General features: G+C 44.5%; 1 protein-coding gene across 1 annotated transcript; it reads right to left on the bottom strand.

The window, feature by feature from the left end:
- Positions 1–12,650: 12,650 nt before the first annotated feature.
- On the bottom strand, positions 12,651–13,217 carry LOC142610453 (uncharacterized). Its single transcript, XM_075782262.1, has one exon. The coding sequence runs from the start codon at positions 13,215–13,217 to the stop codon at positions 12,651–12,653; it is 567 nt and encodes a 188-aa protein (XP_075638377.1).
- Between the last annotated feature and the right edge of the window lie 779 nt (positions 13,218–13,996).

The following is a 13,996-nucleotide window of genomic DNA, read 5'->3' as shown; positions in this document are numbered from 1 at the left end:
AATTTTTTGTTAGCGAAACCACAAACTCTCTAGACTTCAGCCCTGCTTTAAAGGTCGTCAGCTGTACTTTGTCATCAGCATCGTCCACTTCCAGGGTTTCTCGGGTAAAGCGTTTCACATATGACCGCAAGGTTTCTTTCTCCCGTTGCTTAACAGTGAGTAGGTGGTTCGCTGGTTTCTTAGGACGTTGCCCTCCGACGAAATGGCGCAGAAAGGCGCTACTCAACTGTTCGAAGCTATCAATGGATGAGGTTGGCAACTTTATGAACCACTCTCTTGCAGCTCCTTTAAGTGTGGTAGGGAAGGAACGACACATTATTTCATCAGGGGGCTGTTGGAGGCCTAATGTCGTCTTGAAGGTATTAAGGTGATCCTGGGGGTCCTTAAGCCCATCAAAATGCTCAAGCTAAGGCAACTGAAATTTCGCCGGCACTGGTCGTTTCAAGACTGCCACGGTGAAAGGAGAATATGTTGCCCTGACCATTCTATCTAGGCTCTGATCTGTCTTCTCCTTAATAGCATTTCTCAGTTCGTCCATCTCTTTCCTCATCTCTTGAAGAAGATCGAATTTTGTTCGTACGGAGTAGTGGTCCTTCGTCGGTCGCTTCTCCATGGCGAGTCTCCTTCATCCTCACAGACAACTCTAGGCCCGATTCTCCTTATGCCGAAGCCGTTGTCTCATCTTCGATTACGCACAGTGAGTTCTTCAACGGTGGCCGCAAGAGCTTTGACTTGTTGGGCTAAGGCCCGCAGAATCTTGGTTGGACTCCATCCCCGAATATTGAAGTTGGTAGAAATTACGCTTTCGAACCGTTAGTACGAAAATGTCGTTCCCACGAACGGCGCCAGCGATGGAGCACAAGTTCGTCGGTTGTAGTGAGGGTCGTCCGGACGGGACCGGAGGCCGATGAATCACGGGTTCGTCAGTTGTAGTGAGGTCATCCAGACGGGACTAGAGGTCTGCTTGTGTCGCGACGGAAGAAGAAATTCTCCGGAATGGTCATCGGTGTGGTGCCTGCCACAACGCCTCCGATGCCAAAGTTAGTACAAGGGAGTTTATAATAATAGACTATAAGAATGATTAGGGATATCTTGTAACTATGTTCGTACCTTCTGTTGGCAATGCGTGGGCTTTATATATGTTGTTCTAGATTCTAGCCGTTGTGGTAGTTATTGTGGCTTTAATGCCTCTTTTAGTAACGCTTCTTGCTGAGTAATGGGGTTTTAATATGCCTTCAACGGTTCGTCCAGCTGGTTCTGTAACCATCCAGGGTGTTATTGGTGGCATTGAATGATCCTGCTATCCTCATCAGTGACGTGTATACTTGTTTAGGCTCGTTTCAGAGAGCGGTCTCGTCAGTCCCATCAGATGCCTTAGTCTCGTCGGTAGTTGAGTTCGTCAGTCCCATCAGATGCCTTAGTCTCGTCGGTAGTTGAGTTCGTCAGTCCCATCAATTACGACAAACAGTTTAGTAATAAGACAACGAATTAGTCATTCATCAACCAAAAACAAAATTCGTCTGTCAAAGAAAATGGCTTAGCTGTTCAAGAGACACAAGTTCAACAAAGGAGTCAATCTCCAATATGAGTAACCTCAGAGAAAGCTCATACATTAGAAATTACACACTTTGGAAAAAAGACCTAGATGGCTTAAACTTGAATTCTTGACTTATGGTCTATTGAAAGGGAGAGAAATGGGTAACCTACTGATGCATGCATCTATTCCTATCACTCATGTTTTCTTTAAGACTTTTGTATCTTTCCTCTTTTTTTTCTTTGTTTACTTTGCTTTCTTTTCTTTCTTTCAATCTTTGTTTGTTGCCGTTGTTCTTCTCCGCCCCTTCACTATTCACGCCTAGGGCTTTTGATACTGTCTACCATGACAAGATTTACCATTTTTACCCCTCAACTGTTTTTGACTCATTGTGGGGGTCCTACCAAGACTGCCCACTGTTCTGTCGACTACCCAGCCACTACCATTACAATGTGTTAGCCGCACCACGCCTCATTCCCGAACAAAAAAAAAAGGTTTTGTTTTGTCTCTTACCTCTCTTTGTTTTTAATACTCTCGTCTGAATAAAAGTTAAACATCTCCCTTACCTACCTCAATGGAATGCATCTAGCGATTTCAGCACATGTTTACTTCTTTTGGGTGAGATATCATCCCAGCAAGACATTTTTCCCCAAAAGAGTTTGAGCGGAAACCCCAAAATAGGCTCTCCCCTTCTTCCCACCGCTAGACCACACCATCGTATACCCCTGACCCATAGCCAACCTCTCCTGTATTAGTTGGGTATAGATAGGTGGTGTCTGTGCCCTGTATACATGCTCCACTTCTGTCTAAATCTATTACTTTTCTAGCCTTCAAGCATTTTCCATTGCCTCCGCGTTTTTTTTATTCTACGGTACGTTCTGGTAGCTATTTAACTCTTGCGGCATGAAAGATACGGGGGTCTTTGGGTTTTCGTTCTCTACATTTCGTATCCTCTTTGGATTGAGCATTGCTTGGGTGCAAACCCTCTCCCTTCTACCAAACCTATGTCCTCTACTTTTCCATGTCTGTGGGCATAGCTGATGATCCTGCCATGCCACTGCATTGATCCTGCTATGATATTACTTCTCTTTTATTTTGTTGTTACCTCTAGGCTTACATACTGAGGCTCTTGCTAGTCCATTTTCTACATTCTTTCTTCTTTTGGGATTTATTGGCCAACAATCCTGCTGGGCCAGCCCATTCCATTTCTTGGGCTTCCTTGGCCTATTTTATTTCTCGGGCTTCCTTGACCCATTTTTTCTTCTTTACCTCTTTTACTCCCATGGGTTTTTTGCTAAATCTTTTGGGCTTCGCCAGCCCAATTACCACATCCTTACCTCTTATTACCTTTCGGGATTATTGGCCTTTTATGCCAACTCTCTGAATTTACTAATTCATTAATTGAGCTTCCCCAGCCCATTTACTTTTTCTCTACATCTTATTATTTTCATGGGTTTACTACTTCATTCCTTGGGTTTCCTCAGCCCATTTGCTTCTTATTTGCTATTTATTATTTTTGTGAGTTTGTTGACTATTATTCCTGCCATTCTAGCCTGCTGGTCTTTACTTTACAATTTTCTCTGCCCATCTTCTTCATATTGGTGGGCTTCTTCTGTTATTGGGCCCTTTTGTCAAAAGTGGGCATCAACAAAAAGTAATCTGAGTAGTAGGTTCAAATTTGAATCAATAATAATTAATCACCTATGATTTGTTATGAAAATATTACGAATGTAACGCTTCTCTTCAATTATTAGATGGTTGAAACATATAAATTATATTCATTACCAAATTAATTTGTAAGTTTTATATAGTTAAATTTGTATTAGTAATTGTAGTATTTTCTTACCATTTTTACATTAAAAATTAAAAATAATGTAACAATAAATATGATTCATACGAGATCGATAATATAATAAAAAATTAAATTAATTTTTTTCTCTGAAAACTTTAATCACTGAAGGAGTTTTCTATATTTAGCAAGATTATATTCAAGAACAGAATAAAGTGAATGAGAGTAGAAAGAAAGGAAATGAGAGAGAGAGAGAGAGAGAGAGAGAGAGAGAGAGAGAGAGAGAGAGAGAGAGAGAGAGAGAGAGAGAGAGAGAGAGAGTAACTAAATAATTGATCTTGCTTAATTTTATTCTTAAAGAAGTGTAAAACTGATCTTGCTTAATTTTATTCTGAATATTTGTTCTATATTTATAGTACATCATTGACAATAACTAAATAATTATTGGTTCCTATAATCACAAACATGATCCGTAAATAAGGGAGGAAGCTTAACATGATTTTCGTGCCAAGGAAGCCTGAGTAGTATAATTAGCCAATACGACATCATGCTGAGTTAAGCATATCTATGATAAATGAAACACTGTGTTTGGCCATTCCTATCACTCAATGAATGTTGCATTTGAACTAACTGACTGAAAGCTGTTGTTTTAATCGAATGATGTCGTCAAGCACCTTCTTCTTCTTCGCATCACTCGGAGATTTCTTCTTTGCTTCAACATCCCACCTCAAACGAGTGGGGGAAGACTCCACCAAGATTTTGCGTTGCTGAAGAAGAAACAGAGGAGCTATCAAAGGCTTGGTAAACATTGCAGCCAAATTGTCTTTACCAGAAACAAATTTAACACATAGATCCTTGCGCAGAACTTTTTCACGAACATAATGGAAGTCGACCTCAAAGTGTTTTGATCTGGAGTGAAACACATGGTTAGCAGATAAGGTAATGGCAAACACATTGTCACACCAAAGCACAGGCACATGTGAAAGAAATATGCGAAGCTCTTTAAAAAGTATACGCAGCCAAGCTAATTCAGTAACTGTAGTGGCTAAGGGTCGATATTCAGCCTCGGTAGAATAGTGTGATACTCTTTTGCCTCTTTCCCTGAATAAAAAATAAACTCTTAACTTATTTTCTCATTTCATTTCAATCTCATATTATTTTGTGTTTGTTTGATACTTTGATGCACTAATTAAATAGTTTGTGTTGGTTTGGTACTATGCTAAGGTTTGTAAAGTTATAATTTGTTGTTATTTGTGTTGGTTTGATGCACTAATCAAACCAACACGAATAAAATTATAAATTTGTGCATGCCCAAAATGTGGTTATTGGGTTTAAACCCTATTTGGGCTCACAATTTATTTACTTTGTGGGCTTTTGGATTTCTTACAATGGGTGGTCCTATGTTCGGCAACCCAAATACGCTTGTTCCCTATGTTCTCAGAATTATTCTCTCTATTTTCTCTAGATTGATCACCCTCTTTCCTTAGTATTTTCTCTCTAAAATTGCCCACCCCTTTCTCAAGTTCCCAACCCTTATTTATAGCCTAAGGTCAGGGGAAGGGTTATGATTGTTTTCATGGTGAGTGGGAGGTGGTGAGAGTGGCATTGGAACTGGTTCTACCGCTGGATGGACTGTCCGACAGCGATTCTCCCTAGGCTTCACTGAGCTTACGGGGACTCATCTCTTCAGGAAATTGCATTCCCCGAACAAGCAGGATATTACCTTCACATTTTATGTCATAATTAGCTTCATAGTGTTTTCCGGATTTGAGTTGGGTGTCGAGGACCACCCGAACCATGTTTGTGGACCCGATAGAGTATGTGTTCGCACATGATACTTTAGGACTCGAGACCCAACGAGCTTTGGGTCTTGTACACGTGGCATTATCATGATGGGTTTCGTGGGTATTGGGCCTTGTACACGTGGCATTATTATGATGGGTTTCGTGGGTATTGGGCCTACAGAGGAATAACGTCCCTTACAATAGCCCCTCCTTGATTCATGCCTGGCTCTTGGGCACGAGTCAAGGATGCGAGTCAAGTGCTATCCAAGACACTGAACGGACAGGCGTAGGGTGTTTTAGAAGATTCATTAATGTGCTCCTGAAAAGGCGTGTGGTATGTGATCACTGGCTCAGCTGTCATCATTACCTGATGGTTTGTGAACCGAGACGACATGTGTGTGGTAGTTGATATGGGGATATGCAGGATTTCCAGCTCTTCATTTATTAAGTAGCATTTATCTCTCCCTTCTTGGTTCCTATAAATAAGTCACTCGGAATCCTTCTTTCACTTTTACTATCTTTATTCTCTGAATTTCCTCTTTGCCGAGCATTCATCTGCGTGTTAATCCTTCAACCCAGAATACCCCTCTCTCTTAGAGCCTAAAGTAAGTCTTCTACCTCTCTCTTTTACTTTAGTTCTTTCTTCAATCTTGGATTCTAGGATGGATTATGCTCACCTTCTAAATACTGAGGTGTCCTTAGCCACCTTTAGACAAACATTCTAACATCCTTGAGGATGTGCATGTGGCGTACTGCCATAAGAGCGACATTGCTCTTTATAAGGGTTCTAACACCGCTTTTTTCCCTTTAATGTCAAGCTTAGAGGGTGGGGTTAGGTTCCCTGTGGATGCTTTCCTACTCAATACCCTTAGGTTTTATGGGTTGTGTCCGAACCAACTCCCTCCCAATTTTTACCAGGTAGTTAGTCACGTCAGTAGGTTGAATCAAATATACGGTTTGAATTTGAGCCATCATGATATAAACTACATGTACAGTCTGTGTGGCTAATTTCATGCCTACCTGATTCTAACAGGAATTCCGCTGGAGAGTTCGTCTAGGTGCACGACAACTGGTTTACCGGTGACATCCCTTGCCCCCTCTCGCAGCGCGAAGTTGGTACGTATTGATCACTAATTCGTTTTTCCCTTCTCTCTTTGTTTTTTTTTTATCTGGATACCAACCCACTGCATTTCTTTGTTGCAGACGATAAAGTGTTTACCCAGGATCTTAGAGTGGTGAATGTAAGAGACCTAAATTTCATGCTTAGGTCCGAGATATTCATCCACACCGACGGGCAGCTCTGGGCATCGCACCTCATACTCGGCTGCACCCCCGTGTACAAGACTTGGCAATCCTTTAGCCAAGCCCTTTCTATAGATAGCCCATTGCTGTCTTATATCGACGTCCGGCATGCAAACTTCCTCCCCCCCTTTTTGACTACCGGCGAAGCCCAAGATCTCAGTCCTCACTACATAATTGCTGAAGACCTCGAGAGCAAGTATCCCGGGCTTTCAGGGAGTAGGGACACATTCCCATCGAGGGGAACGAAGCGTAAGTCTAGGCAGCCGAAGGAGAAGCAGCTGAGCCGATCGGCATTTCGGGTGCCAAAACCGGCCCAACAGAGAAAATGGTGAATAAGAGAACGATGACTCTTGCTCGGTTTTTGCCCAGGACCAGCCCCATGGCTCAACCTTAATCCCCCCAAGGAAAGGGGCAGGCTCTTCTCGCTGGTGAAAGCAAAAAAAGGAAGTGAGCTATCGAGAAAACCACTCCCATCCTAGGTGATGCTCCACCGAAGATCCCACCTCGCGCAAAAGTTGGTCCCAAGACCCAGGAGACAATGGGTGTTATTCAACTAATGGCCTAGGTCAAGAGAAAGGTGGCATTTTCTTCCTAGGCCGAGGTTGGTTGGCAACCCGCTTTTAGGTTGGGCGACAAGCCTTTGCTAGCAACCACCAACGTTCGGCTAGGCACAGGGCGAAGGGGGGGTGGGTACTCAGAGTTTGGAGCAAGGCCTCCTTTTGCCCAAGGATGCTCACTTTTTCTCGGACAGTGACGACGAGTCGTTAGCTAGGCGGCTACAGTGGCACACCATCGCGGTAACTTTCTGTCTCCTTTTTTTCATGCGTTGTGATACATAGGTGTCTTTTTAGTCTTATTGCTCTATTATTGTTATGTCCTCAGGCCACGCAGCTGACTTGCGTCATTGATGGGAGGCTAAAAAAGGCGGCCGAGGTCATTGAGCGAGAGAAGGCACTGAAGGCTGTTACCGAGGTCACGGCCAAGGAGAAGGGGGAAGCTGCCGATGCTTCAAAAAGAAAAGCGGTAGATGCTGAGAAAGCTCGGTTGGCGACAAAAAACATATTGACAGACATGGTGACCAAACTGGGGGAGACCAAGCTCAAACTGGTAACGGTAGACAGTTTAAATTTGGATCAAGCTGACCAAATTGCTTGCTTGAAAGATGCTCTTGAGGCTAATGAGGATAAATGGTACAATGCAGGTTTCACAGAGGTAGAAAATTCTGTGGAGCCAATTATCCACCAAGCCCGGCATCATGGGTTCGGGGAGGGGTGGTTGGCCGCCCTTCAAGCAATGGGAGTGGCCAAGGACTCTCCCCTATGGAATCCCGAGCAGATCCCCTACTCTGCCCCTCTTCCCCCCATTCAGAGTCGAGCTGACACTACGGACGAGGAAGATACTCCGAGTATGAGGGATCTAGTACGGGTGATTGATGCTCACGTAGAAACGGCTGATCTGGAGGTTACGAGCCATATTCGCACTGGAGTTGAAGATGCTCAAAACCAAGCCCCCACTATGAGTTAGACAGCTAAGGACGGATTCGGGCAACCTGTTGCTCTGCCTCGACCTACCGACCCTGCCGCATGATAATTTAGTTTTTAATTAAGTTTTTTTTTTTTGCCATATATTCAATTGAGCTTAGGTCGCCAGGCTGTGGTGACAAGACAATTTCTTTAACGTTTGCCTTGACTTATTTTGTTTAAATGGAAGTTGTGTGCTTTCCCTATTTCTTCTATCCCTTGCTTTTAATTATATCAAGGCTTGATGTTTGCTACTGAGCCTGCACATGATTATGGTTACTTTCTCACTTATGGTAAATAGTTTTCTGCCCTTAGGACAGTTTGGCTTAAGGTTTTCATCTGCTTGGTGATGAAGGTCGAACCGAGGATAGGATTCTGTAAGAATATTACAGCTTAAAGTTTCTACCTGCTCGGTGATAAAATCGAATCGAGGACAGGTTTCTGTCCTTAGAAAATTATAGCTTCAGGTTTCTAGCTGCTCGATGATAAAATCGAACCAAGAATAGGTTTCTATCCTTAGAAAATTATAGCTTAAGGTTTCCACCTGCTCGGTGATAAGATCGAACCGAGAACAGGTTTCTGTCCTTAGAAAATTATAGCTTAAGGTTTCCACCTGCTCGGTGGTAAGATCGAACTGAGAACAGGTTTTTGTCCTTAAAAAGTTTAAGGTTTCCACCTGCTCGGTAAAAAGATCGATCTGAGAACAGGTTTCTGTCCTTAACGTAGAACGAGTTGCCTTGGCCTACACAATTCTCTCTGTATTTGTTGACCGAAAATAATAAATTAATAGTAATGGAGTTAAATGCACCAACATGAATACATACCGTCATATTAATATGTAAAATTACATTCAATTTGCACCTTGGTGTACAACCAGTCAGTGATAAAACTTCTTTAAGTTGTGAACATTCCATGGCTGGGGAAGCGGTTTTTACTCCAAATCTTCTAAGTAGTACGCCCCTACACCTGCAATGACGGTCACTCTATAGGGCCCTTCCCAGGATGGGGATAGTTTCCCTGTATTGATTTCTCGTGTATTCTCAACAACCTTACGAAGCACTAGATCTCCCGCGGCAAACTCCCTTCTCCTCACACTTTAGTTGTATCTTCGGGTGAGTTTTTGCTGATACTCTACTAGCTGAATGGTCGCCGCCTCACGGTGCTCTTCCAACAAATTTAGATGTTCGAACATAAACTTTTCATTCTCGGTTGGAGCGAATCTTGCAACTCGGGCGCTTCACAGGTTTACCTCAGCTAGAATGACAGCCTCTACTCCGAAAGTTAGAGAAAATGGTGTCTCTCCCATAGGTCTCCTCGGGGTTGTCCAGTATGCCCATAGAACGCTTGGCAGTTCCTCGGCCCATTTACCTTTGGCGCCCTCCAACCCTTTCTTCAATCCGTCAACGAAGGCCTTATTAGTGGCTTCAGCTTGGCCGTTACTTTGCGGGTATGCTGGGATAGAATACCGGTTCCTGATACCAAGACTGTTACAAAATTCGGCGAAGGCTTTGCTGTCGAACTGCAGTCCATTATCTGACATAAGGGATTCTGGCACTCCGAATCGTGTTATAATGTTTCTCCATACAAACTTCTTAACATCTACGTCTCGGATGTTTGCCAGTGCCTCCGTCTCTGCCCACTTCGTGAAATAGTCTACCGCCACCAGCACAAATCTTCGATTGCCTGTCGCCTGAGGAAATGGTCCGACTATGTCTAGCCCCCACTGGGCGAATGGCCAATGGCTATTTACTATTTTTAAGTTCCCAGCAGGCTGGTGGATCATCGGGGTGTGCATTTGACATTGCTCGCACCTCCGCGCATACTTAATGACATCTTTCTGCATCTACGGCCAGCAAAACCCTTGAGTCATTGCTCGGTGAGTCAATGACCATCCACCCACGTGACTACCGCACACACCTTCATGCAGCTCAGTTAGGAGCTCTCCAGTTTGGCTAGGGCACAGACACTGTAGGTACGGTCCTTCAAATGACCTTCGATATAGTTTTCGATCGGCAGATAACCAATATCAAGCAGCGGTCCGGCGTACTCTGGCTGCCTCTTTTTCTTCTTCTAAAGCTCGGTCTTCTGAGAGAAAATGGATGATAGGGTCCATCCAGCACTTCCCGGTTATGGTGACCAATGCAACCGATGCCTTCGCATTAATACTCGGTTCAGCCACTAACTCCACTCTGACCAATCGAGGCACCTCATCGGCTATCGATGACGCTAACGTCACTAAGGAGTCAGCATGTCGATTTTGCTCCTGGCCACCTGTTCCACCCTGACACTTGAAAAGTTACTCATGGTCCGTTTTACCAACAGCAAATATTCAATCATCCGGGAATCTTTGGCCACGAATCTCCCCTGTACTTGATTAAGTACTAGGCGGGAATCCGAGTAAACCTTCGCCTTCTCAGCTCCCAAATCCGAGACAACTCTCAGTCTGGCCATCAGAGCCTCATACTCGGCCTCATTATTAGAGGCTTTAAAGCCTAATCTGAACGAGTGTTCTAGCTTTATTCCTTCCGAGGTGATGGCCACAATTCCAACCCCCGCTCCTGCCGCATTGGATGCGCCGTCCACAAATACCTTCCATGGCTTGACCCTCACGAGGCAAACTATCTCCGTACTCTTCGGCAAAAACTCAGCAATGAAGTCTGCAAGTACTTGGCCCTTCACCGAGTTCCTTGGCCTGTATCTAATGTCAAAAGAACCCAGCCGAGTCCCCCACTTAGCTATCCTTCTCGTAAAGTCAGATCTCCTCAACAATGATTGCAGAGGATACTCAGTCAGAACATGGACGGTGTGAGCCTGAAAGTAATGGGGCAATTTTTGGGTGGAGTGCACGAGTGCCAACACCAATTTCTCCAGTGGCAAATACCTAGTCTCGGTGTCAACAAATGTCTTACTTATGTAGTAAATTGGCAGTTGTACACCATTATCTTTCAATAGCACTGCACTGGCTGCATGCTCAGATACCGAGAGGTACACATACAAATCTTCTCCGGGCTCCAGGGCTGTCAACGTTGGCGCCCGTCCAAGATAATCCTTTAGGTCTTGGAAGGCCTTATCACATTCTTCGTCCCACTGGAACCCCTTCCACTTCTTCAAAAATTGATAAAATGGACGGCACCGATCTACGAACTTAGAAATAAATCGGTTAAGGGTAGCCAACTTACTAATCAATTTTTAAACCTTTTTCGGATTGGTCGGCGGTTTTAGTCGTTTCGCAGCTTCAATTTGATTGGGGTTAACTTCGATTCCCTATTTGGTGATTAAATAGCCCAGGAACTTGCCAGCCCCTACCCCGAAAACACACTTATCGGCATTGAGACGCAACTGGTGTCGCCGGAGTTTTTCAAACACTTCTTTAAGTTCGTCAATATGTTGCCATTCCTGCTTGCTTTTTATCACCATGTCATCAATATATACCTCAATTGTACGCCCAATCTTATCCCTGAACATCCTTGTCATTATTCGTTAATAAGTGGCTCCTGCATTTTTCAATCCGAACTGCATGACGGTGTAATGATAATTAGCATCAGGCGTTATGAATGCAGTCTTTTCCTAATCCTCAACAGCTAGGGCAATCTGGTGATAACCCTGGAAAGCATCCAAGAAGCTTATCCTCGGGTGCCCGTACGTTGCATCTACCAATTGATCAATCTTTGGCATCGGGAACGAATCCTTTGGGCATGCTCGGTTTAAATCAGTAAAGTCAACACAGACCCTCCACTTACCGTCCTTCTTCCTTACTACCACAGTGTTTGTGAGCCATTCAGGAAAGAATGTCTCTTTTATGGCCCCGGCTTCCTTTAACTTCCCAACCTCTTGTCTGACAACTTTGACATGCTCTTTGGCTGATCTCCTCGACCTCTGTTTCTTAGAAGGGTACATGGGATCCACATTAAGCTTGTGAACTATAAATTTGAGGTCAACCCCGGGCACCTCATACGGACTCCAAGCGAATACATCCATGTTTTGTACAAGAAAAAGCAACAACTCCACCTTCTCTTCATCCTTCAAGTTCGCCCCTATCAAAAAATTCCTTCCACAATCCGGCAGAATGTTCACTTTCACCAAGTCCTCAGCACAGCTGGCCCCTACTTCCTCTTGGGGTTGCTGTAATTGCTATAAGGGGGTTTTCTTGATGGGCTTCCTTTGCCTAGTTTCTCGGCTGGCTGCGACCATTAAGCATTGTCTGGTTACCTATTGATTGTCCTTTATCACTACAATTCCATCCTCAACGCGGAACTTAACCTTTACATGCTGGGTGGAAGTTACAGCCCCCATGTCATGAATCCATGGTCTTCCGAGGATTGCAGTGTACGGTGAGAAAGAAGCGACCATGATGAACGTTACAGTTACCTCCTTACCCTCCAAACTAAAGAGGAGTGAAATCTGCCCTTTCGAAATTACCATATGGCCATTAAACCCCATCAATGGTGTATCATACTTGGATAAGTCTTCTTTCTTCAGCCCGAGCCCCCCGTACAAGTCAAGGTACATTACATCCGCACCGCTCCCTTGATCAATCATTATCCTTTTTACCACGAAACCTCTTATACGGGTCGTGACTATCAAAGCATCGTTGTGCGATTGAATGATGCCCTCAATATCATCATCATCAAAAGCAATCGGTTGTTTAGTGTACCTTAAATTCTTCCCAGGTGAATGCTCACTCACGCAACTTCCCGCCGGTACCACGACCAATGTCCCCCTTATCCTAGACGCTGAAACGCCCTTTTGGAGCTGCATGGATGACTTCTATTACTCCCAACGGGGGTGGGAGTCCCGTGCAACCGATCCGCCTGCCCAGCCTTTTGATTCCTTGTTACTACCACAAACTCTTTCAGATGCCCTGCCTTCACCAACTCTTCCAAATGTTCTTTCAATACCCGGCATTGCTCGGTGGTGTGCCCTTTATCTTTGTGGTACGTACAGTACAGATTATGATTTCTTCTAGATGGTTTGCTCGGCATTTCGTTCGGCCACTTAAAATACGGCTCGTTTTTTATTCGATCGACAATCCTGTGTACTGGTTCCTTAAAAGCTACATTCACTTCTCCCACTCTCGGCCCTGACTCTTGAATACTCAGATCCTTCCAGGGTCTGGGTTGGAAACCGATATTTCGAGGATAATTTATGACCGGGGCCTTCCTCTTGTTCTGTAACCGATCATCTTCTAACCACTTATACTCCTCGATACACCTCATCAATTCCCTCATATCCTCGGGAGGCCTTCTCGTCAATGATTCCTTTAGTCCGAATTCATCAAGCAACCCCATTCGAAAAGTGCTCACCACAATCTTTTCATTGCCCCAGCTGATCTCGTTATACAGCTCCCAGTACCGATTAGCGAAGGGTCTCCCCAACCCCCATTTTCATCGATAGTAACGCGTCCACAAGCTGTGGAACTCGGCTGCAAGTCATGAATCGTACACTAAATTCTTGGATCAACTCTGAAAAACTGTGGATCAAGCCTTTCCTTAATCCGTTGAACCACCTCAACGCAGTGGGGCCGAGGCTCGAAGGGAAGACCTTACACATTAGTGCGTCATTATGAGCATGTAAAGACATCATTTGAATGTAGTGGCTTACATGTTCTACCGGGTCTGTCTTTCCAGTGAAGGAATTGAACGACAACCGTGTGAATCTGCTCGGCATTGGTGCGCTTTCAATATCTCTCGAGAATGGCGATCGGGCAGCTTGGCATAATTCCCGGCTCATTGTGTCTATGGCCACATTTTGAGGTTGTCCCTCATCCGGGGAAGTCGAATCACGGTCTGCATACTCCCGCGAACGATTGCGGTGCCGATGAAACCCGGATTGATGGGACCCTGCCGCACGGTGGTTCCCTACACTTGCCGACCTTTCTCTTCGTTCGTCGCAGTCCTTTCTGTCAAGGCGGTTACAGCCTGAAGCGTCAGATACTGTCCGAAGAGTTTGAAATGATCCCTCTCCAAGCCCGGACTCCTCCACTTCCTCATGCCGCCTATCCTCTTGCCTTTTCTGCCTCCCTTCTCGCCATGTGGACCCCCGCGATGACCCTCCAGAGCCACTTTTA

This window comes from Castanea sativa, chromosome 9 (assembly GCF_040712315.1).
Source record: "Castanea sativa cultivar Marrone di Chiusa Pesio chromosome 9, ASM4071231v1".
NCBI lineage: Eukaryota > Viridiplantae > Streptophyta > Magnoliopsida > Fagales > Fagaceae > Castanea > Castanea sativa.
Note: the sequence above shows the minus strand (reverse complement) of the source record. Positions and strands in the feature narration are given on the sequence as shown.

What these genes read in the sequence shown, in the direction of transcription:
- LOC142610453 (XM_075782262.1), bottom strand. Translation starts at nt 13,217, where the DNA reads ATGGGGTTGCTTGATGAATTCGGACTAAAGGAATCATTGACGAGAAGG.